The sequence below is a fragment of the Stegostoma tigrinum genome, chromosome 3 (assembly GCF_030684315.1).
Source record: "Stegostoma tigrinum isolate sSteTig4 chromosome 3, sSteTig4.hap1, whole genome shotgun sequence".
NCBI classification, from domain to species: domain Eukaryota; kingdom Metazoa; phylum Chordata; class Chondrichthyes; order Orectolobiformes; family Stegostomatidae; genus Stegostoma; species Stegostoma tigrinum.
The window spans coordinates 107,782,072-107,808,510 of record NC_081356.1 but is presented as its reverse complement, the minus strand read 5'-3'; the positions used below and the strand labels follow the sequence as shown (position 1 = coordinate 107,808,510).

The 26,439-nt window shown below is 40.3% G+C and overlaps 1 protein-coding gene across 4 annotated transcripts in view; it reads left to right on the top strand.

The window, feature by feature from the left end:
- Window positions 1-26,439, top strand: part of ap3b1a (adaptor related protein complex 3 subunit beta 1a) — a 308,383-nt gene that overhangs the window by 100,127 nt on the left and 181,817 nt on the right. For all 4 annotated transcript variants that reach the window (XR_007247173.2, XM_048527277.2, XM_048527276.2 and 1 more), the window contains exon 7: window positions 19,554-19,736. Coding sequence is in view for 3 of the 4 variants with exons in the window: in XM_048527277.2 (XP_048383234.1) it covers window positions 19,554-19,736 (183 nt within the window). In the remaining variant the exon portion in view is untranslated. The remainder of the gene's footprint in view (window positions 1-19,553; window positions 19,737-26,439) is intronic.

Genomic DNA, 26,439 nt, shown 5'->3' with positions numbered 1-26,439 from the left:
TGCACACAGATATGTGCCATAATATCATTTGAACCATTATGGTGATATTAAGTCCTTTGGATTTGTAACTTGTGTCTAAATTGCATCTGAACATATTTTTAGCTTTTTAATTCGGTTGGTACAAAAGTTAAGGGAAAGTTAGTGATCAAATCTGGCCATGCAGGAATGAATAGTGAATTCTGAAATGTCTTTAAGTTGAGACAAGCTGGTTAGTAAGGGAACAAGAGAGTCCACGTGCCTCAGTCCTCCAGCTGGTCTTTCACTATCCCAAAACCTTGAGAGTGCATAAGTATTGATTTAGACACAGAAATAAAGTAGAAACTATGTAAAACAGGTTCTTAAGTTTTTTTTGTCTGCTTTTAATTCCAAGAATGTCAACTATACTGCTTTGCCATCAATGCCTCTGAGAATTACTTAGGGCAAGGTTCAATTTTTGTATTTGCCCTGTGACTGAACAATCAGTCTGAGAGTCACTGAGCTTTGTGTACAGAGAACAATTGTTGCCGTACGAAGGGAGTTCAGGAGCCTGAATACTACTATTACAGCCTTCTGCTCTCATTGTTTCTCTGCAGAGTTTATACAGTTTCTTATTACATTGCAGCTTGTGTGGTGATACCTTAGCAACTGTGTGGTTCAGGGACAGCTGCACACTTCTATGTCATTTTGCTGTTATCACGACAGGCTTTCAAAATATCCGTAAAACATTTTCTTTGTCCTCCTTGAGATTGAGAATCTACATCCAAAGCCAAGTACCTGCCATATAGTTGTACCGTCCAGAGTAGTGATATTGATTTTGCTGATTGTAGCTGCGATATTGAAGGAATAAGATAGATACTGCTGTTTCTCAGCCTTCTTTTCCACATCTTGCAGAGCCACTGGTAGAAATTCTCCAGTGCTATGAGGTTCCTCCGGTAGATGATCCAAACTGCCTTGATACAGGAGAGGATGGTAGCAACAACAAGCTCTCCTTATGGAGACTTCTCTTGTTCAAGCCCAGTTGAGCCATTTTTGGAAGGTTGCATTAGCATTGCTAATTGTGCTGGAATCTCTTTGACATTTTGAGCATTGTATCTGTCAAAATATGCAAAGTGGTCAACAATGCCTATAGCCATCCCAATCAATAATATATTATTGTATTATATGATCCATAAAATTTTGTTAATAATTCATGCATGCTGTATCAAATGCTTTTTGAAAGTCTGTGTACACCGCACTAACGGCATGCTGGAGTATCTTTGAAGAGGCAACACAGATTAACGAGGGTAAAGCCATAAATGCGCTGTACGCAGGCTTTCAAAAAGCATTTGATACAGCATGCAACAGAGTTGTGACCTTTTTTAAGCTCGTGGAATAGTAGAGACAGTAGCAGCATGAATACAAAGTTAACAAAGTGTGAAGCTGGATGAACACAGCAGGCTAAGCAGCATCTCAGGAGCACAAAAGCTGACGTTTCGGGCCTAGACCCTTCATCAGAGAGGGGGATGGGGAGAGGGTTCTGGAATAAATAGGGAGAGAGGGGGAGGCGGATCGAAGATGGAGAGAAAAGATGATAGGTGGGGAGGGGATAGGTCAGTCCAGGGAGGACGGACGGGTCAAGGAGGCAGGATGAGGTTGGTAGCTGGGAAATGGAGGTGCGGCTTGAGGTGAGAGGAAGAACAAGTTAGGGAGGCAGGGACGAGCTGGACTGGTTTTGTGATGCAGTGGGAGGAGGGGATGAGCTGGTCTGGTTTTGTGATGCAGTGGGGGAGGGGGAGATTTTGAAGCTATTCCATTCATTGCATAGAAGTGTGAAGTGATTAATTTTTGGTAAGAAGAACATGGAGAGTCAATAGAAAGCAAATAATACAATTCTTAAGGGAATTCAGAAGCCCAGAACCATGGGTTTGTTTGTGCATGAGCCTTTGAAAATGACAGCACAAGTTGAGAAAGCAGTTGCTGAAACGTGGATAACTTGGGCTTTACAATAAGGGCATAGTGTGCAAAACAACTGAGGTTATGTTGAACATGTATGGATGCTAGTTTGGTCTCAGCTGGAATTTTGTGCTGCTTACGAAGCGTGAAGACAATGACCTCATGGGATTATTGCTGGATTGTTAATCCAGAGACTCAGATAATGTTCTGAGGATTTGGGTTCGAATCCTGCCATGGCAGATGATGTAGTTTGAATTCAGTAAAATAACTGGAATTAAGAATCTAATGATGACCATAAATGCATTGTCGATTGTTGGAAAAACCCATCTGGCTCATTAATGTCCTTTTAGGGAGAGAAACCGCCAACCTTACCTGGTCTGGCTGACATATGACTCCAGACCCACAACAATGTGGTTGACTCTGAACAGCCCTTTGGGCAATTAGAGAATGGGCAATAGATGCTGCATAGCCAGCGATCCCCTCATCTCATTAATGAATTTTTAAAAATTTGGCAAGTGTAGAAAAGATTCACGAAATAGTTCCGAGAGCGTGAAAGTTTGACACCTTCGCCAATCAAAATATATTGTTGCTAAGTTTTTTGCAATCTAGAAGGCTAGGAGGAGATTTGACAGAAATATTGAAAATCTTGAGTCTGGACAATGTAGATGGAAAGAAAATTACTATGCTTTCTGATGAAATTGAGTTTGAGATGGCACAGTTTAAGGTAATAAGTGAAATAAACATTGGAGACATGAGGAAAGCTTTTTCATGCATTAAGTAATTTGGAACAGGGGATTGGTCAGCTCAGATGGCTGGACAATTTGCTCATAGTTAACCCACCACCAGTCCCGTCTGTAATGAGAAGGCAGCCCTGTGGCTACCTTCTACGACTGTGGTGACTATCTTTTATTGGGCTCTGGATACCTTTTCCTGAGACTGTAGTGGAGACTGTTGCCATGATGGCACCCAAAGGTGTTTCCCTTCCCAGTCGACATGACGATCTGATGAATTGTTCATTCAAAGAGCTGATGTAGATAAATGCCGAATGATTTTCAGTGCTGTAAAGATTTTGTGGCATATAGAAGTTCATCATTGTCTGTTAGGTTTTTATATTACATACCTCTGATACATAGAATTTGATAACCTATTATCGTTACCTTGTCAATCAGAGGTGCATGTTTATTTCTGTGCACATCCACCTCTCCAGTTCTTGTGCTGTTCCACAGTACTGACTGCGCTTTTTTAAACCAAAGCACATTTCCTCCTCGTGCTTCCTGATATTGAATCCGAGCGATGCCTTTTGAACAACTTGCTTGAATAAAACTTATACCTGTATGACATCTTTATCATAGAACATTTACAGGCCTTACTTAAAAATAACATGGTTTACAACTACATTAGCAGTATTAGTGAAGATTATCAAAATCTTGCTCAGAGAGGCTTGTAGATAAACTGTACCTCCTATTTTTATCCAATTTGGAAAGTTGATAATACTTTGTTCTCTAGGGTTCTGTTGAGCTAGCTAGTAGACAGTGAAATTTGTAATGCTGTTTTGCTCTATTTCTAATTTAAAGTTCAACTAACTGAATATATGTTGCCAATTGACCTTAAGAGACAGTGCTAACTGTATGTCAGCTCGGTCTGCTGTCTATGTGAAAGAGCCAAGGAGAAGACTTGCTGGCATGAATACTGATATAGCAGTAGGACAACAAAATTAGGATTTTTTTGTAATTGTAAACAAACAGTAATTAATACAGAAAGCTGAATTCAAGCCGAACATGTCTGCCCTGGCCTTTTCCCAACACCATCTTGTTAGTCGGTAACTTAATGCAGGAAGAGCTTCAGTATTGAAAGCTGAGATCGTTTGTTGACTTACTTGCTTTGCTGTTTCTTCATCCAGGTCTAGCTTTCTGAGCTAAAAATTGGGCCAGCTAGCCTTTTACTCTACACGTTACTGCTGCTTCTGTTGATATTGCCGTTACCAGCATTATCACAGAAGTTGGGTTTATGTGAAATGCAATTTCACAAACCATTAATAATCGCTAAAATTTATTACTGATGTTACTTTTTAGTGCTTGTACTGAGGGAGGCTTTTTTAAATCATTGATTCACATCTTTTAAACCAGTTATAAAATGGATGGTTAAGTGGGAATAATTTGGATCCTTTCACATATTTTTCAGTGAGTAAATCAAAGAAACATCACATGTGAAGCTTTGCTCTATGATTTGCAGATTTGAATTATCTTCATCTACATCTGTGGGAAAGATAAATATTTCAGCACATTGACCAGCTTTCTCAATACTTGATGAACTGAATCTTGACAGTTTTTGTGCACCAGCTCAAGCTGTATAAATATGATTTTATTCATTCCCATCTAGAAATAAAGCACAGTACTTTTGAATGTAGAGGGAGGCCATTCAATCGACACTACCTGCACAGGTACTCACTTGGCAACAACACTATGCCTTTGTTACCCCTCCAGATATTTCAAGCTTTTTTAAAATCGCCTACTCCTCTGAAATGTTGCAGTTGATTTGAATAAACTGCTGTGCTGCATTCTCCACTCTTTTTTAATTCTTTATGCGGTAGGTGGGCGAATCTCAAATCACTTTGATTTATGTCTCTCATAACTGCCCTAAAGACAGGACTTTTTTCAAAAAATTCAGTGTCTCATTTACCATGAGAAAAATTAAGTTTTGAAGATTTCTGTTTAAATAGAGCTAAGGAAGAAGGAGGGTACAGCTGCATGGCCCAGTGCAGTCCAGAGGCGACCATCCAGTAGAAAGGATGAAGAGGGACGAATCTACAGAGAAATTCAGGAAAAATACCAGCCTCAGAATGGGAACCAGCATTATATAATGGGAACTTCAAATACGGACTTAGTTATAGGTAGTGTAAAGGGCAGTGACGGGCAAGTATTTCGAGATGTGTTCAGGAGAGTTTACTACAGCAGTACTTGTCCAGTCAAAGAACAAAGGATATAACATTGGACCTGGACCTTGATCCACCTGGCCCACTTCATTTTCAAGTGTCATTGGGTGAATATGTCTGCGGTAGTGATTGTTGTATCATATGGCTTGAGATGGTGGTGGAGAGTGACTTAAAGCAATTCAGAGTAAGGAGAATCAATTGCTGGAGAGTTGCCTTCAAAAAAAGGATAGAATGAGGTAGGATTGACTGGACCAAGAGGTTGACAAGAAGAACAGTAACTGAGCCTTCAAAGCACAGTTACTTTCCATCAATTGGGAAAGCTAGGGCAGACAAATAGAGCTCCCTGGTAGAAAAAAGGAGCTTAAAATTGACTTGAGAATGAAACTGTGTTGAAGATGGATGTAATCCAGAAAATGCAATTGAGAAGACGAATACCATAGATGTGAAAAAGCAAGTGAGAGGGGCAATAGAGGAGTTATGGAAAAGATTAGCAACAAACATAAGGGTACTTCCAATGGCTTCCCATGGGCATATAAAAACAAAAGCATGGTTAAAGGTGAAATAGGACCAAGTAGAGAACAAAAAGGAGATTTACATATGGAGGCAAGGCTATAACTGTTCTCCTTGGAATGAAGGAGGCTGAGAGGAGAGCTTTACAGGTTTTCAAAATCATGAGTTGGCTGGATAGTGTAGATAGGGAGGATCTGTTCCTATATGTACAAGGAACAAAATTGGGAGGGTGTAGATTTTGAAGTGAAGTGCAAACAAAGCAAGGGAAGAAGAAACGTTTTCAAAGTGAAGAGTTAGTGTATAGAATGTGCTGGCTGGTAATATGGTAAGATTCATTTCAGGCATTGATTATATGGATGAAAAGAATGTGCAAAGGCAGAAGGCTGGCATCAGGTATTTGGTCATTTGAAATACTGGTGCAAACATGAGGGGCCCACCTTGTGCCACAACAATTTTGAGATTGTGAGCTTCCTCCTTAAATGATACGAGATTCAAAAGTATGTTTATGCAAATGTACCTCTGTATCTTTGTCAATATGCCACTGAAGACTAATATGCTGGCTCTCCAAGCAATTAAGAACATAATAGTATGCTTCTCTTCACAAGGTGATTTGACTAGAAGAGTAGTAAAGTCTGTGTTTTTTGGAGTTTCAAAGAATAAGATGTGATCTCAATGAAGCCTACAAAATATTTAAGGGGACACACACATCCTTGGCTAGAATCTGGGGACAAAATCTTAAAATATGGGTGAAGCCACTGAGGACTGAGATGAAGTGATGTCATTTTTCAGAACGTAGTGAATCTGGAATTCTTTACCCAGTCATTGTGTCAATTTAAAGTAGTCATTGTCAAATTTCTGATTACAAATGACATTGGTGACCTGGGGATAGTACAGGAAGAAGGCATTGAAGTGGATGATAAGCCATGATAATAATGAATCATCATGAGTCATTGAGGAAGCATGCTAGAAACTGAGCACTGCTTTTCCCAGAGTAGTCACAAAAGTTAAAGATTTTTAACATGAATGAAGTTCCCAATTTACCTGAATTTTGAGACCTAAGTTAAATAGAAAGCATGGGCCAGGTATTTATACCTAACAGGAACTATTATTTATTACAAGTAATGAAACTCTAATAACAGGTAAAGGGTTAAAAATGTAAGTGTACGACACTGCAGATTAAAATTTTAATCCCTTTAACCTTCACCTTTTTATGTACATGGGTGCATGCAAGCTGGCAGACAGACAATCACATTGGGGAAAAATGTGTTACGGGCAGAGGAGAAAAGCCTGAAACAGCAGTCTTTGTGTATACGTTCTGTTAAGTTTGATCCCGCTGATCTGAATGTTTGTTTCCTCTTGGCTTTTCTTCCTTGAAAGCTTCCAGGGGGTTGTAAGAAGAACAGGATGGCTGGTTTGCTTGTAAAATATCTCTGATTTATCAATTAGGTTGTATCATGGGGCACCTGCTCAAGGGTAAATGAACTGGTTTTTTTCAGGTTTAAGATGGGTTTTGACTACAAATAACGGTTCCTGTACTGGCAGAGTTCTAAACACCTTCTCTGTAATTTGTTCCCAGCCCCAAGCTGTTTGGGTACATGAGAGCCAATCATATGTTGTCAGCAGGCAAAAGGCTTTTGTCATCAATAACTGGTCATCAGCTCATAGAACAATCCAACTTCTCGCCACCTTGCTGCACTTGTACGCAACCCCTTGGCTCCAGTTTTTCTGCAGCCACTTCAGTTACTGCTTGTTCAAACAGCTATGCAAACACATGTTTGATCTGGGTGACAGGTTATTTGTTTTCAAACCTTGCAGCCATCTTCTCAAAACCAGTTTTAAGATATTTCTTAAATAACAAAGTGTGGATTTGGATAAACACAGCAGGCCAAGCAGCATCTTAGGAGCACAAAAGCTGATGTTTCGGGCCTAAACAATTCTTCAGCAAAGGGGGATGGGGAGAGGATTCTGAAATAAATGGGGAGAGAGGGGGAGGCAGACCGAAGATGGATAGAGGAGAAGATAGGTGGAGAGGAGAGTAAGGGTGGGGAGGTAGGGAGCGGATAGGTCAGTCCGGGGAGCATGGACAGGCCAAAGGGGTGGGATGAGGTTAGTAGGTAGGAAATGGAGGTGTGGCTTGAGGTGGGAGCAAGGGGTAGGTGAGAGGAAGAACAGGTTACGCAAGCGGGGACAAGCTGGGCTGATTTTGGGCTGCAGTGGGGGGAGGGGAGACTTTGAAGCTCGTGAAATCCCCATTGATACCATTGAGCTGCAGGGTTCCCAAGCGGAATATGAATTGCTGTTCCTGCAACCTACGGGTGGCATCATTATGGCACTGTAGGAGGCCCATGATGGACAGGTCGTCGAAGGAGTAGGAGGGGCGTTAAAATGGTTCGCGACTGGGAAGTGCAGTTGTTTGTTACGAATTGAGTGGAGGTGTTCTGCAAAGTGGTTCACAAGCCTCCGCTCAGTTTCCCCAATGTAGAGAGGAAGCCACAACAGGTACAGTGGATGCAGTATACCACATTGGCAGATGTGCAGGTGAACATCTGCTTTTTCTGGAAAGTCATCTTGGGGCCTGGGATGGGGGTGAGGGAGGAGGTGTGGGGGCAGGTATAGCACTTCCTGCGGTTCCAGGGGAATGTGGTGGGTTTGGAGGGGAGTCTGGGGCTTTCTTTCTTATTTTGGTCAGCAACTTTTGAAAAGCACAGAAATAAATAGTTAAGGCTCTTAAAGCATACAGGAGCAGACTAAATGGATTACCCCAATGCTTCTATTTTCTCTATTGTCCTGAATTAGGTTCAAGTTACCCTATTGTCTCATAACTATTCTCATCTCTGATATCATCCTAGGGAATCACATGGCCACAGTATTCTTTCTAGAATGAAATAATTGAACTTATTATCTTGATGCTTTGCTTTTAATATTGCTTGGAGGATTTGCATTTTGAAGGAATGTTGGAAAAGAAATTTATTTCAAGTTTGTGGCCATACCAGAAGTAATCTCTTTGGAAATTGCAAGCTCATTGTAGATGCTGGAGTTTTCTTTCAACAAGACTTCCTAGAAATAGCATAACTAATAATTGCTTGCTTTGCTGTAGACTCCTGCTGAGACTGTTTTGAACAGTGACTGGCATTCTCGTATTATCTCACACTCAGTTGGTGAGGTACCTGCTGATAACAATAGAACATAGAACAATACAGCACAGAACAGGCCCTTTGGCCCTCGATGTCATGCCGACCTGTGAAATAATCTAAGCCCCTCCCCCTACACTATCCCATCATTATCCATATGCTTATCCAAGGACTGTTTAAATGCCCCTAATGTGGCTGAGTTAACTACATTGGCAGGCAAGGCGTTCCACGCCCTTACCACTCTGAGTAAAGAACTTGCCTCTGACATCTGTCTTAAACCTATCTCCCTTCAATTTGTAGCTATGTCCTCTTGTACAAGCTGAAGTCATCTTCCTTGAAAAAAGACTCACTGTCCACCCTATCTAATCCTCTGATCATCTTGTATGTCTCTATTAAATCCCCTCTTAGCCTCCTTCTCTCCAATGAGAACAGACCCAAGTCCCTCAGCCTTTCTTCATAGGGCCTGTGCTCCAGACCAAGCAACATTCTGGTAAATCTCCTTTGCACCTTTTCCAATGCTCCCACATCCTTCCTGTAATGGGGTGATCAGAACTGCACGTAATATTCTAAAAGAGGCTGCACTAGCATTTTGTACAATTGCAGCATGACATCATGGCTCCGGAACTCAATCCCTCTACAAATAAAACCTAACGCACTGTAAGCCACCTTAACAGTACTATCAATCTGGGTGGCAACTTTCAGGGATCTATGTACATGAACACCAAGATCCCTCTGCACATCTACACTACCAAGAATCTTTCCATTGACCCAGTATTCTGCCTTCCTATTATTCCTCCCAAAGTGAATCACCTCACATTTATCCGTATTAAACTCCATTTGCCACCTTTCGGCCCAATTCTACAGTTTATCCAAGTCTCCATGCAACCTGCAACATTCTTCCACACGGTCCACCACTCCACCGACTTTAGTGTCATCTGTAAACTTACTAACCCATCCACCGATGCCTGCGTCCAAGTCATTTATAAAAATGACAAATAGCAGTGGTCCCAAAACAGACCCTTGAGGCACACCACTAGTGACCTGACTCCAGGCTGAATGTTTTCCATCAACCACCACTCGTTGCCTTCTTAGAAAGCCAGTTTCTAATCCAAACTGCTAAATCTCCCTCAATCCCGTGCCTCTGTATTTTCTCCAATAGCCTACCATGTGAAACCTTATCAAAGGCTTTACTGAAGTCCATGTACACCACGTCAACTGCCCTACCCTCATCCACATGCTTGGCCACCTTCTGAAAAAATTCAGAGGTTTGTGAGACACGACCTGCCCTTGACGAATCCATGCTGACGATCTCCAATCAAATTGTTGCTTGCTAAATGATTATAAATCCTATCTCTTATAATCCTTTCCAAAATTTTTCCTACAACAGACGTAAGGCTCATAGGTCTATAATTTCCTGGGTCATCCCTACTGCCCTTCTTGAACAAGGGCACACCATTTGCAATCCTCCAGTCCTCTGGTACTAAACCTGTAGACAATGAGGACTCAAAGATCAAAGCCAAAGGCTCCGCCACCACCTCCCTAGCTTCCCAGATAATCCTCGGAAAAATCCCATCTGGCCCAGTGGATTTACCTACCATCACACCACCTAGAATTGATAACACCCCAATCCTGACTAACCTTAATTCTTTCAATTCTAGTAGCCCGTAACTCAGTCATCTCCTCTACAATATTCTCCTGTTCCTCAGTGAAAACAGGTGATAAATAATCATTTAGCACCTCTCCAATCTCCACAAGGTCCACACACAACTTCCTGCTCCTGTCTTTGACTGGCCCCGTTCCTACCCTAGTTATCCTCTTGTTCCTCGCATACCTATAGAAAGCTTTAGGGTTCTCCTTTATTCTACCTGCCAATGTCTGCTCATGTCTCCTCCTTGCTCTTCTTAACTCTCTCTTTAAATCCTTCCTGGCTAATCTGTAACTCTCCATTGCCTCATCTGAACCATCTTGTCTCATCTTCACAATAGCCTCCCTCTTCCACTTAACAAGAGATACAATTTCTTTCGTAAACCACGGTTTCCTTACTTTATCACTTCCTCCCTGCCTGATGGGGACATACCTATCAAGGACATGCAATATCTGCTCCCTAAACCAGCTCCACATTTCGATTGTCCCCATTCCTTGCATTTTGCTAACCCATTCTATGCCTCCTAAGTCTTGTCTAATTGCCCTTCCCCCATCTATAACTCTTGCCCTGTGGCATGTTCCTATCCCTCTCCATTGCTAAAGTAAACATAACCGAATTATGGTCACTCAGTCCAAAGTGCTTACCTACCACTAAATCAAACACCTGGCCTGGTTCATTACCAAGTACCAGATCTGGTGTGGCCTCCCCTCTTGTTGGCCCTTCGACATACTGAGTCAGGAAACCCTCCTGCATACATTGGACAAAAACTGATCCATCCAACGTACTAGAGTTATAGCATTTCCAGTCAGTGTTAGGGAAGTTAAAGTCTCCCATAATGACCACCCTGTTCTTTTCACTCCTGCCCAGAATAGTTTTGCTGATCCTCTCCTCCACATCCCTGGAACTTTGCGGGGGCCTATTTAAGAAAAAAACTCCCAGCAGTGTTACCTCTCCTGTCCTGTTTCTGACCTCAGCCCATACCACTTCAGTAGACGAGTCCTCATCAAAAGTTCTTTCGGCCACCGTTATACTGCCCTTGACTAGCAAAGCTACACTTCCCCCTCTTTTACCACCTTCCCTGACCTTAATGAAAGGTTTAAACCCTGGAATCTGCAACGTCCATTCCTGACCCTGCTCTATCCACGTCTCCGAAATGGCCACAACATCGAAGTCCCAGGTACCTATCCAAGCTGCGAGCTCAACTACCGTATTCCGGATACTCCTGGCGTTAAAGTAGACACGTTTCAACCCAGCTTGCTGTTTGCCAGCACACTCCTGTGACAGTGAGGTCCTGTCCATGTCCTCCCTACGCACATCCTCCTGTGCACTAGGACTACAGCTCAGTTTCCCATCCCCCTTCTGAGCTAGTTTAAATCCACCCAAATAACGCTAACAAATTTCCCACCCAGGATATTAGTGCCCCTCTGGTTCAAGTGGAGACCGTCCTGTTTGTAGAGGTCCCACCTTCCCCAGAATGAGCCCCAATTGTCGATGTACCTGAAGCCCTCCCTCCTGCACCATCCCTGCAGCCACGTGTTCAGCTGAAATCTCTCCTTGTTCTTGTGCTATCACGTGGTACGGGAAACAAACCAGAGATAACCACTCTGTTTGTTCTAGCTGTCAGCTTCCACCCTAGCTCCCTGAAATCCTGCCTGACATCCTTATCCCTCTTTCTACGTATGTCGTTGGTGCCTGCGGGGAGCATGACTTCGCGCTGGTCACCGTCTCCCTTCAGGACCCCAAAGACATGATCCGAGACATCACGGACCCTGGCACCTGGGAGGCAACACACCAACCGTGAGTCTCTTTCGTTCCTGGCAAACCTTCTATCAGTCCCTCTCACTAGTGAGTCCCCAAAAGTTGATTCTGATCACTCCCACCCCCTAAAAGCAAAACTTCTTCAGTTCAGGTTGAAACTTAGTAATTCTTTCAAAACTTTTTTTGAAAACATCTCAACACTGTATTTCCTGAGTAAGCTGTGCAGGGCTTCAGATACAACTGTGTATGACCAGTGATTTGACCATATCTCAGAACATCAGAATAAGAGTCCCAGATATCCTGTGCTTAAATCCATAAGACCGTAAGACATAGGAGTGGAAGTAAGGCCATTTGGCCCATCAAGTCCACTCCATCATTTAAATCATAGCTGGGCATTTTAACTCCACTTCCCTGCACTCTCCCTGTAGCCCTTGATTCCTTGTGAGATCAAGAATTTGTCGATCTCTGCCTTGAAGGCATCCAACGTCCCGGCCTCTACTGCACTCAGTGGCAATGAATTCCACAAGCCCACCACTCTGTGGCTGAAGAAATGTTGTCTCATTTCTGTTTTAAATTTACCCCCTCTAATTTTAAGGCTGTGTTCATGGGTCCTAGTCTCCCCGCCTAACGGAAACAACTTGCTAGCATCCACCCCTTCTAAACCATACATTATCTTGTAAGTTTCTATTAGATCTCCCCTCAACCTTCTAAACTCTAATGAGTACAATCCCAGGATCCTTAGCCATTCATCATACATTAAACCTACCATTCCAGGGATCATCCATGTAAATCTCCGCTGGACACGCTTCAGGGCTAGTATGTCCTTCCTGAGGTGTGGGGCCCAAAATTGGACACAGTATTCTAAATGGGGCCTAACTAGAGCTTTATAAAGCCTTAGAAGCACCGCTGCTTTTATATTCCAACCCTCTTGAGATAAATGACAACATTACATTCGCTTTCTTAATTACGGACTCTACCTGCAAGTTAACCTTTTAAATCTTTTGACTTAAAAATAGCTCAATGATCAGTTTTTTTAAATGCCATCTCTGCAGAAGTTATTTTTTCTTTCTTTACTTGAAGTGTGTTTGTATTTGCATGTTTTGATTATGTTTATAAGGGTGAGCATTTATTTTTGCATATTGCTGATTTTAATAAATCAATTCCGTTTTAATTGGGTTTATAACAAAACCTGGTTGATAGATCTCGTCGTTTAAAGCCTTGCTGAGATAAAGTATTATGTTGGTCATCGTGGTAAATGGAGCATATGCTTGCATTTTCTGTTGTGACTTGTGAAGTAGTGGGACTAGGTCAATGGCACAGCCCTTCAACCTTAGCCTTTACAAACATATACAAGAAAGTGTTATATTAGTTTAAATTCTTATGAGTTTTTCATTGATTATTCTGACTGGCTACTTGTCTGTCTGTCCGTCCCCCAGATTCCTATTCCCCTTCCTTCTATTGTATCTTGCTAAATGAGCGCACATTGAGATTCTGCCTCAATAATTAAAAGGTTCCATTGCGCTGTTCTGTCAGTTTTTCCACTGCACTTTTCCATTGTCAGTGTGCAATATCAAAGGTCTGCTCAAATCACAGCTAAGTATTGTTGAAAAATGGCACTTTTTTTAATCCACGATTTTCAACGAGACCGGCGTGTCCTTGTGCACCAGTCACAAAAGTAAAAATGTAGGTGCAGCAGGCAGTGAAGAAGGTAAGTTGTATACTCGCCTTAATTGTGAGAGGATTCAAGTACAAGAGCAGACATGTCTTCATAAAATTGACCCAAGGCTTGGTGAGACTAAATCGGGAATATTGGATAGAGTTCTGTGCTTTACTGGGAAAGGAAATTTGTCTATGTAGATAGAACAGCAACTGTTTACCAGAATAATTCCTGGGATGGCAGAACTGATGCACGATGAGATACCAGATCAGTTAGAACTATGTTCACTGAGGGGAAACTCGTGGAAACCTATAAAATTCTAATAGGACTGGGCAGGGTAAATGTAGAAAGGATGTTCCTGATGACTGAGGAGTCCAGAACCAGGGATCCAGAGCTAGGCTATTTAAGACTGAGGGGAGGAGAAATGCCTTTACCCAGAGCCTGGTGAACCTCAGAAAATTCTGACTGTAGAAAGCAGTTGAGTCCAAAACATTCAATGTTTTCACTGTGGACTGTTAGATATTGTGCTTAGGAGGCTGGCTCCACCTGCCTGCCCCTTTTCTATGTTTCTAAGGTGGCTGACCTTTTGGAGAGTAATTTATTTAGTGTAGGATCTAGGTCTTCATAAACAGATGCATTGAGTACAAGAGCAAGGCTTAGGCTGAACGTTTTTCTTAAACCTTGCTGGTTGACCCTTCTGGTCACTACACCTGAGGAAGGATAATGGTCCTTGAGGGTGCAGATGAGATTTACTGGAAGAGTTTTAGGAGTGGAAGACTTCTCTTAGTTTCAAGTTTATGGTGCAGATCGAAATTGGAAGTTTGAGCAGAAGAGTTTGAAGATAGGGAGAAAAAGATACAAGATTAGGACAGGTTTAGATAAGGTAAGCAAGTGTGCTTCCTTATGGGACAATCTTAAACAAAATGTCATAGCTTGCCGCTAAGGGGCAGTAGATTTAAAACAAATGAGGATAAGACCTCAAGTCTTCAGTCAGTGGAATTCATTCGCCTGTAGTGTGTTGGATGCCGAGACACTGTGTTTGAATTGGACAGGTTTTTAATTAGCAGTGGGTTAAAAGGTTACGGACAATAGGCGGGCAAGTGGAATTCACGCCAAGATGAGATCTGCTGTGATCACGCTTAGTAAATGGAGCAGGCTCAATGGGTTATCACGTATTGACGCTCCTAGTTACTTTGATGTGTAAATGAGAGCAATCTGTTCCTATTTGAGGAATAGGATTGATTGGACTGCTCGACAAGAGAGCATGCGTAGACTTAATGGGCTGACTGGCTTCCTTTCTTGTTGCAAATTACTCAACAATTCTGTGACGAAAGAACACAACATCTAATGAAATACATAAATGTTAGAAAATGAACATTTTGAAAGTGAATGTGAGCTGGGTGTAATTCATAAGTACTGATGTAAAGGTGAATTTGCCAAAGAAAGTAGATGGAAAACGCTGTATGAAACTGAATAGGAATGAATAAAATATTTATTTTTAGTTATATGGGGAGATTGCAGTTGGGTATTGCAGAAAAGTAAGAGACAATTGGAGTGTTGGTGTGATGCTAGATATCGAACCATATGCCCTGAAGTCTGATGGATTGTATGAATCACAACAATGATTCACAACAAACAAGGTACCAGCCACACCCAAGATAACAAAGCATGGGGCTGGTTGAACACAGCAGGCCAAGCAGTATGATGCATAACCTGAAGAAGCTACCCTCCTCCCTCTGGAAGCTTCTGTGCTCCTAAGATGCTGCTTGGCCTGCTGTGTTCATCCAGCCCCACACTTTATCTTGGATTCTCCAGCATCTGCAGTTCCCATTATCTCTAGCCACACCCAACAGATCAGGTAGGCAAAAGTCTGTATACATCATTAGGCATGCTTCTGAAATCGGACAACATTGACTGGATAAACTTGAGTACGCAAAGAATTAAGTCAGCAGCCAATTTAGTACTTTTGGTTAGGTTCGCAGGGTGGCACTTGCATTTACTGGAAACTGCATATATTAACACAGGGCACTGTTTTTCCTGATACATATGCATGATCTGGATCTTGAGCAATTGCAAGGATAGTTTCAAAGTTGGCAGAGGACACTATCTTGGAGAATTGCATGTTATGTGAGGAGAACAGCGTGGAAATAACATTGACAAGTTAGTGGAATGAACAGTTAGGTGGCAAATGAGGTTCAATGCAGAGAAGTGTGATGTGATGCACTGTAGTAGAAAGAACACTGAAAAATATAAGTACTACAAGTTTACATGGGGTGCTGTAGCATAGAGACAGGAATCAAAATGTGCTCAGATCATTGAATGTGGCAGGACAGGTGGAGAAAGCAGTCAAAAAAAAAAGTGCTCACCTTTTGAGGTCAGAAATCTCATGACATCAAGTTAGAGCCCAACAGGTTTATTTGAAACACAAGCTTTCAGAGTCTCGCTCCTCCTTGAGGTATTAGGTAGCACCAGAAAATTTATTAGCAAAAGATCAAAGGGTCATAGAACTGATGCAAATGCATTGAACAAACCTAAGATGGCTGTTAAATCTTAAATCAGTTAGAATGGAGGTGCAGGCTTCAATTGATTAATATGCAAATCTTTCAAATTTTCCATTCCCTTCGTTGTTTGGTGTTCCAGGCAATATAGTTCTAATTGGTCCAATGTCTCGTGTCAGTCCTGCCATTCTCGGGATTATCCTGGGAAACCTTTGTTGCACTTTGTCCATTGTTGAACATTCAACCTTGGTTAAGCAGACCAAAACTGCACCTGGTATTCCAGGTGTGGCCTTAAGGTGCTATGCAATTGCAGCAAGACGCCCCTGCTTATGTACTCGAATCCTGCCATTCCGCACAGGAACGCACCACTTGCTGCCTTGTCTGTCCGCTGCACCTATATGTTTACTTTCAGTGACCAGTGTATAAGGACACACAGGTCTTGTTGAATCTGCCCCTTTCCCAACCAATCACCGTTTGGATAATTCATCCTCCTGTTTTTGCTACCCAAGTGAACAACCACACATTTATCCATGTAACACTTTATCTGCCCTACATTTACTTATTTAACTTGTCCAAATCAAGCCAGAGCATCTCTGTATCCTCTTCACAGTTCACCTTTCCACCCAGCTTTGTGTTGTCTACAGATTTGGAGATATTACATTTTAGGTCCTTCATCTAAATTATTAACACATACTGTGAATAGCTGGGGTCCATCCCCATGGGACCCCTCTAGTAACCGACTGCTTTATGGAAGAAGGTCTGTGTATTTTTACTGTGTTTCCAGTCTGTTGCCTGATTCTCAATTTCTATCAGTACACTACCCCCAACCCCATGTGCTTCAATTTTGCTAAGCTGTTGTGTGGGACTGTAATGAAAGCCTTCTGAAGGTCCAATTAAATTAATTTTTGCTGGATTCCCCTTATCAATCCCACTAACACATCCACTCAGTGTCATTTGATTTATCAAGCATGATTTCCCTTGCATAAATCAATGCTGACTCTATCCAAGTCTGTCACTGTTTTCTCAGTTCTCTGCTGGTAAATATCTTATTACGGGCTCTGTCTTTTTCGTCCTTACTGATGCCAGGCTAACCAGTCTATAATTTTCTCTCTCCCTACGTGTTTAAATGAAGGGGTTACATTTAGCTACCCCCCAATCCACAGGAACTGCCCCAGCAATATAGAATCTTGAAAGATGGCCAGTCTTTCTTTCACTTTCAAGAACCATTTCATTAAGACCTTTGGGATAGAGATTATTGGGCTCTGAGGATGAATTCAAAATCTCAATACATGTGACCTCACCCAAATCCATCCTGCACTCCTCCACAAAACTCCCCAAGCTTCCTTTATTCCTCCATTTGTTTAAGACCGTGCCTTCAAATCTGCGTTGCCTTTCAGTAGTCCTTCCACAGAAATGCGATCTCTTTCATACCAAAACAAATGGCCTATGAAATTCCATCTGCCACTTGTCTACCTATTCTGCTAGCCTAATAAAAAGCAAAATAACTGCGGATGCTGTAATTACGAATAAAAAGTTGTTGGAAAAGCTTAGCAGATCTGGCAGCATCTGTGAAGAAAAAATAGTTTTGAAAAGTTAATGGATTTTTTTCTTCACACATGCTACCACACCTGCTGAACTCTTTCTGCTAGCCTGTCTGTCCTGTGGCAAGCAGTTTGTATCATGCTCACTATCTGCCATACATCAATGTTTGGTATCCTGAGTAAATTTTGAAAATTTACTTGATATTCTAAGCTGTTTGCAACAATACTCAGTAATTCTAAGTTATTTATAAAGGAAATTTAAAGCTCCACGGTGAACACAACTGAAAAATGCTCTGTATTGTGTCCTCAGCTGGTTTTCTTAGTTCACAGATGATGTTGCACTTCAGTTCCTTCAACCTGTTTTGCTTAACAGCTTTTCATGAAATTTTTTCAAATGCTTTCTTAAAATTCACAAAGGCAACATCCATTGTATTCCCTTTATCAACTTTGTTACTTGATGAAAACATGCATTTAATTTAGTTCACTGTGATGTGCCTTTTAAACATCTATGCTGGTTATTTATAATCACCTCATTGCATTGGATTGCTTAATACAATTGGTGTTTAAATTTGATAGATACGTTTAAAGAAAACTTAGAGATAATGAGGAACAAAAACAGAAGTTGCTGGAAAGCTCAGCAAGTCTGGCAGCATCTGTGAAGAGAAATCAGTGTTCGTGTTTCAGGTCCAGTGACATCTCAAAGAACAAAGAAAATTACAGCACAGGAACAGGCCCTTTGGCCCTACAAGCCTGCACTGATCCAGATCCTCTATCTAAACCTGTTGCCTATTTTCCAAGGATCTATATCCCTCTACTCCCTCCCCATTCATGTATCTGTCTAGATACATCTTAAATGTTGCCATCGTGCCCACCTCTACCACCTTCACTGGCAACGCGTTCCAGGCACCCACCACCCTCTGCAGAAAGAACTTTCCACGCATATTTCCCGTAAACTTTTCCCCTGTCTCCTTGAAATAATGACCCCTGGTAATTGAGTTCCCCCACTTTGGGGGGGGGGAATAAAGCTTCTTGCTATCCATCCTGTCTATACCCCTCATGATTTTGTAGACCTCAATCAGGTCCCCCCTCAATCTCCATCTTTCTAATGAAAATAATCCTAATCTACTCAACCTCTCTTCATAGCTAGCACCCTCCATACCAGGCAACATCCTGGTGAACCTCCTCTGCACCCTCTCCAAAGCATCCACATCCTTCTGGTAATGTGGCGACAAGAACTGTATGCAGTATTCCAAATGTGGTTGAACCAAAGTCCTATACAACTGTGACATGACCTGCCAACTCTCGTACTCAATACCCCATCTGATGAATGAAAGCATGCCGTATGCCGCCTTGACCACTGTATCGACCTACGTTGCCACCTTCAGGGTACAATGGACCTGAACACCAGATCTCTCTGTGCATCAATTTTCCCCAGGGCTTTTCCATTTACCGTTTAGTTCACTCTTGAATTGGATCTTCCAAAATGCAACACCTCGCGTTTGCCTGAATTGAACTCCATCTGCCATTTTTCTGTCCAACTCTCCAATCTGTCTATGTTCTGCTGCATTCTCCGACAGTCCCCTTCACTATCTGCTACTCCACCAATCTTAGTGTCCTCAGAACCTGGATGGGACCTGAACTGCAACATTAACTCTGATTTTTTTTTTCTTTACAGATGCTACCAGACCTGCTGAGCTTTCCCAGAAGTATCCACTTTATTGTCCCAGATTTAAGGCATTTGCAGTTCTTGTAGTTAAAAATAATGAGGCTTATTTTGCGAAGTAATTTATGAATTTCTCTTTTTAACTTTGTGTACTAAGTTGTTCTGTTTGTGGATTAAACAAAAGACTCTGGAGAAAACCTCTTAGGACATGTTCACACCAATGATAATGATGTTGCTTCAGAAAATGATCAACTTCTGTAATCTGATTTGAGTTTCACTTCTCTCATGTTGTTTTACTTTGTTACAGTTAGTAGCCGGAAGTGTTGTAATGTCATTTGAAGAGGTTTGCCCAGAAAGAATTGACCTGATTCACAAGAATTACCGCAAGCTGTGTAACCTGTTGGTAGATGTGGAGGAGTGGGGACAAGTTGTTATAATCAACATGCTGACTCGCTATGCACGAACACAGTTTGTAAGTCCATGGAAAGAGGTGAGTATTTGTGCTGGGGAATGAATTCTCTTCTCACTGCTTCACAAGCTTATATGTTGATTAATTTTCTCAATGCTTTGAGAGGCTTCTAAAAATGAAGCAAGCCTCACTGTCTGCATATTGAAAAGAAAAAAGCTTGATTATATTTTGAATTGGCTATGAATATTAATAAAAGGGTTTTATTGAGCTTCCATCACCAAATAGGTAGCTATTAGGTTCTAATAATTTATAGCTATCAGAAAATTACTTGGCTGTTATTAAATACTATTTTCTACATAATGCTACCTTGTATTACATTGACAAAAAATGAACTGTCCCTGTAAGCTGAACAGCCTCCAATATTTTGGAAATTCTCAGAAGAAATGAAAATATCCAACTCATGGCTAGTAACGTGTTAAGTACCAAATATATCTCTTGGTTAAAGGCTGAATTAGCCGTTCAAGTATTCTACAGAAATGAGTCATGGAAGAAAATTCCAAGTGGATGGTTAAATGTTCCCCTTCCACATCCTCCTCCAGCTTAGTGAACCCTACAGTCATCTTTCACCTTTCCTTCATGCATTGTTTTCTGATCTGTTAAATCTGTATATAACACGCATATCCTCAGCTTATGAAAATATTCTCAGATTTTCGTTCAAAGATTTGATACTTGTCTCACTGTTCCCTGTATTTTGCTTCTTTTAAGATACCAGATTATGAACGTCGCTTAAAAAAACATGATTGTGGACTATTGTGCAACATGTATTTAACCAAAACAATGCAAACACAGAATCCTGGAGAAACTTGGCAGATCTTGCAGCAAGTGTGTAGTGAGAAACAAAGTTAATGTTTTTATTCCTTAAAAATTTTTTAAAGTATAGAACTCTGTATTTTGGTTTTTGTATCAATTAAGTAGTTGGCGAAACTCAATGGTTCTGGCAGCATCTGTGACAAGAAGGCAGGAGTTTTGTTGTGCGCTGGACTCAAAATGTTAACTCTGCTGTTCCCACAAATGCTGCCAGACCTGCTGATTTTCTCCAGAAATTTCTTCTGGTTTTATTTCAACATCTGCAATTCTTTGTATCTAAGCAATTAGGACAACTCTGCTTAACTTTGTAAACAATGTTGGAAAGTTGACTGCATGTCTAAGGATGGTCTTGGCGAGGGGCAGGAAATAACTTCAGTAATGAGGCCAACTGGATCCTTTAGGAACATTGAAAGTAACAGTGCAACTTGAAGTGAAGCCATTGCTTTAGTTGCAGTGACTATGATGGGCTAGGTAGAAATGGATTCAAATGCACGTTTTAGCTAATTTGATTCAAGAAATTGCTTTTTTTAAACAGAATTTAGTAGTAACTGTCTTGTATTTTTGGGTAATTTCTTAAGTAAAAACGTTATAATCCCACATTGGATTTTTTGATTTAGAAGGGAATTGAGGCTTAATGGGAGCAGATAGGAAAGTGGATCAAAGCAGCCATGATCACCACTGAATATTTGACTAGTCTTCTGAAGAATGGTCACTGAAACATTAACTCACCTTTCTGTTCACAATGCTGCAAGATTTGTTGAGTTATACTGGCAATTTCAGTCTTTGTTTCTGATTTCTAGCATCTGCAGTTCTTTGTTTTTTTCTTTTTGGAGTAGGTTTGCTGTGTAGAATGGCAAACTTTGCTCCAAACTTGCATTTTTCTTTTGTTGTACATATTAATCTCTGTCTAGTTTCCATTTATGTTTCTAAACAAAATCTCCCAACGTGCTCAATTTTTCCTAATGGCTGTAGTTTTTCAATTTTGGTACCTTCATTGTAAGTGTTTCTTAACTTTATTGAAAGTATCCAGTAAAAGCCACTGAAACAAGTGATTATGTGCAAGGCAAAAAGTTGCATTAAAATTATGCAAACCTTAAAAAAAAATTAACTGATGTTTTTGCATAAACATTGCTTTACAGATTTGACTTCCCAGCATCAAGCTGTAAATCTACTACCATGTTCTAGGTGACAATTAAAAGTCTATTAACTAGACAGCAGTCATATCAATTATGGTATTTTTTGTAATTTTTCTTAAATGACAACCTTTATGATGAATATTCGAGCCTAAGTAAAGGCGATTACACAGTGCAGTACATTGAATTCATAGTGCTGTCAAAACAAAGACCGATTGACTTTATATTTACATATTAATGAGAAGATTTGTTAACGGGGTGCTTTACTAAAAGAAAATAAAGGCATGTTTATAAGTTCTGACATTTATAAATGGAGCTGATGCAGGAAAATGGAAATTGAGCCTTTTTACATTAATAAATTTGGGAGATTAATAAATATAATGTTTTCAAATTTCGTAAATGTTACAAAAATACTGCTGTTAAAGAAAGTCCTCAAGTTGAAAGGTACATAAATCTACAATATTGAATAACTATTTGTCTTTAAAAATACATTGAGTGCTAACAATGAAGGATTAAGACTAAGTTTGTGAAAAATATTTAAGCTTTTGGTAGAATGTAGCATTACTTTTGCAAACACAATACGAGCATTGTGAAAATAACAACTAAAGTTCTCTTATAATTGTAAAAAGAGTTTTTAACTTAATTTTAAGGTTTGCAATGTGTTATTTTTGAAACTAGGTAAAGTGAATTTTTGCACACCATATGCAGTAAAATCGTAACATGAAATTTACATTTTTTCTTAAAGTGGTTATAAGGATTGCGTGATAAATAAACAGTTTTTGATTTATTTTTAAACAATGATGTTGCCAGATTTTGTCTAGCGTAATGTTAAAATATAAACCATTAACTCACTCTGCAGTTGAGATGACGAGCTCATTGAGCTTTGCTCTCAAGGCTTGCAACAAAGTGTTTTTGTCCGTCTATTATTAATCAATTATTCAAGAAAATTTATTTGAAAGTGGATCCATTTCAGGAATGTTAGCTTTCAGTACCCGCTTTGACACTCAAGGGTATTCTAATCATCAAATGTGTGATGATGTTGCTTCTGGAGTTTGCAGTTGCCATGATCCCAGCAGTGCAGCTTTCCTTTTTCCAGGAAATGTTCAGACCAAAGAGTGAATTTTTAATCTTGGGTTTCAAAAATTGTTCAATTTTGGCTAAGAATTAGAATTGAAAAGTCTTAAAATTAGGTTCGATCCAATTGTAAAGATCATTAGGGCAGTTGGAAACAATTGCAATAGGTACTTCTAAGCAGCTAAGATTGTGAAGAAAGTAGAGGAATCAGTAATGCAGGTTAGAAGCATGTAAAATTGATTTGCTGAGTGTTTATAGTGTAAGTTTGAAGGAAATTTCATGAGTTGCATACATTCAATGGGTAGCATAGTTATCTGCCTCCAGAATGTGCCAAATAAACCTGCAAGAATAAATTAACAATATTTTGAATGACAATTCTACGTTGAATATGGTTGGTTGAGTAGAATGTATTTTCTTTTCTGATCATGTACTACAATAACATAATCAGTATAATATGTACATGGGCCTCAATACTGTTCCTGTGTTCTGACTCTGAGATCCTTCATTTTGTCCTTCAGAAAAACGAAGAGAAAGAGAAATTTGTTTTTAATATGGAATTGTCTTAATATTATTTAAAAACCAGATCAACTAACTGTTCTGAGTTACTGACATTGGCATTGGCAGACGACTGAATGAAATAGCAATGTGCCAAAAAGATGGCTGAGACATTCCAATTTTAAGACTGCCTTCAGTTGATTTACCTCCATTATATAATTTCAATAAATATACTTCTGAGTTTTTAAGAAATGATTTTCGCTATCCTTTAAATATCTTGGCATGTTGAGAGTGAAGCACATTCATTTAGTATCAAGGCAAGCTGACTTTCAAATGAATTGCATGGAATTTTGGAATCAAAATAGAAATTGCTGGAAAAGGTCAGCAGGTCTGGCAGCATCCATGAAGAGAAACCAGAGCTCACTTTTCAGGTCTGGTGACCCTTTCTCAATTTGGGACCTTGCCTAGGAGGCAGAGTGACATGCTCATTTTCCTAATTTGAATGTTAATGTATGGAGTACTCAAAATTTGCCCTGTATTTTGTTAACATGCTTTATACCATCTAGCCATTCTGTGTCTTCACCTTCCTTCAGTATGACAATGAATAGTAGTTTGCTGTTTTACCTGTACAAGTCACAATTCTCACTTTTAAGAGCCCAACAAGCTGAAGGTTGCATCTCCTGATGGTGGTTTTGCTTCAGCATCCGTTCTTGTTTAGTTAACTTCTGTTTGGTGATCATGCTTTTGTGTAGTGCTCTGAGACTTTTTTCTCCTATGTAAGAGACTGATTAAGAAACTGGCGGTCAGTGAAGTCAGACCTAAAGTGTACACAGTTGGTGACCATAACTTGTTTAATTCACAGTGTACAATATGGTATTGCATAGTGGAAGAAAATACATGTGTGTTTGCTGAACTAGCCATGGGTGAAGCTTAAGAAAGATTTGGAGATGGTAATAGACTTGGCACTTAATTTGTTCACTTGTGTAGCAGCAACCAATTAGGGAAACAGAATGATGAATTGTACAAGTGGAGTAGTAGAATATAAGCTAAAGTGTAATGCTGAAACTAGGCATTGCTTTGGTCAAATTGCTCTTTTGTGTGCAGTTTGGTTTCAGTTACTGAGGAGAAAAAGTAATATTGAAACCCTGAAAAGGCTTCCAAGAAGAGATGTGAGAATGATTCCTAGTGTGTAAATATTTAATTACAATTGAAGATAATTAAACTTGTGCTCTACAGTCTTGAAGACAGTCATTTGCATGGAAGTCTGGGAGAGTTACTAATTAAGTTGTAACTTGGCTGCATTTTGGGTTCATAATAATGAAAGATAAAAGCCAGGACTGATGACATGCAATCAGCAATTGCGACTTGGAAAAAATTTGCTCGTTAATGTGATTGATAGAAAGCTATTTGTTAACGTTTGAAAGACAGTGGAATCCTAGGCAGAGATAATGGGAACTGCAGATGCTGGAGAATCCAAGATAATAAAGTGTGAAGCTGGATGAACACAGCAGGCCAAGCAGCATCTCAGGAGCACAAAAGCCGACGTTTCGGGCCCAGACCCCCCTCCATCTGATGAAGGGTCTAGGCCCGAAACGTCGGCTTTTGTGCTGCTTGGCCTGCTGTGTTCATCCAGCTTCACACTTTGCAACATACATGCATAGGATTCCATGATAACAAAGGGTAATTTTATCCAGATTGAGATCAGATGGTCAGAATCTCAGTTAAATGTGCTATGTGATTTTTATTGGAAAGGTCATTTAAAATTAAGCATCTACATTGATTTTGAACCTGCTATATAGAAAACTTATTAATTGAAATTTAAAAGTTTAGGGCAAAGCATCATACTAATGTACTACAAAGCATCAAATGTCAGCATTTGAAGTAAGATGTATCTTCCTTTTTGAGCAGATTCTGGCTGTGAATTTAATTTTGCTGCAAGGTAGCACTAATACCCTGATGGAACTTAACCAATTGGTGCTGGTGATCAGTATAATTTCTTAGATGGGTAGTTCAATACATCCTATTGCATGAAAGTACTCCAGGGAAACCCTCTGTAAAATCCCTAAGAGATTACATCGTCATTGATCCAAATTGTCTCCAATCATGCATGGCAAATGCTGTAAAGGGGATTTTATATTGTTTTCACATGAAGTACCGTGAGTTTATAGTTTACGGATATAACTGCAGCCATGTTGCAAGCAATGAATTGTTGTTCGTATCAGATGATCCTGTTGTCCAAATTGTACATGTACTTAGACATATTCTACAATATTGCTTTTTTTCAAAACGTAAAAGTAGAATTTAAAGTGCAACCCGCTTGACATTGAATAACAGGTGACTGGGCATTTTTAACTGAAGACAACAGACTATGAAGTGATAATGGGAACTGCAGATGCTGGAGAATCCAAGATAATAAAATGTGAGGCTGGATGAACACAGCAGGCCCAGCAGCATCTCAGGAGCACAAAAGCTGACGTTTCGGGCCTAGACCCTTCTTCAGTGGTCTCTTTGCAATAATGAGCAGATGAATGAGGGAAAAGGATAAACCATTCAGCTTCTCGAGCTGTTGCGTCTTTAAATTGTAACCTCAAATCCACATTCTGACCTACCCTTGATGACCTCTTGCCCTCTTGTTTAACACACAATCTAGCTACCTCAGCCTTAAAAATGTTCAAACATTTTGGCTCCTACCACCTTTTCAGGAATACAGTTCCATGGACTCTTGGCCCACTTGAACAGAAAATTTCCTAATCTGTTTTAATTCCCTGTGGCACATCACTTTTTTTATCTTGCCCTTCTGGGAAAAAATTGCATTCATACCAACTCGCTGGTTGCTGTCAACCAGTCTTCTGTGTATATCAGCATGCTGCTATTTTCCACCCCCCCCCCCCCCCCCCCAACCATGAGATTTATTTTCACAAATAAGCTTTGATATGAAGCCTTCTCAAATGCCTTTGGGAGACCAAAACACAGTGAGCTCCAATAATTATTCATTCCTCTTCCCTGGTGATTGATTTTACTGAGTTCCTGTTTTTTCCTTCTATTTTATGGCTCATAGCTGTCTCTGGGATGATACTTGTATCCTTACAATGAAGACGTTTGTAAAATGCCAGTCAGTGTGAATTTTTGAATAGGAAATCATGTGTGATGAACTTGGAGTTTTTGTTTAAGAAGTTGCGAACAGCAATAATAAAGGAGAGCCAATAGACATGGTA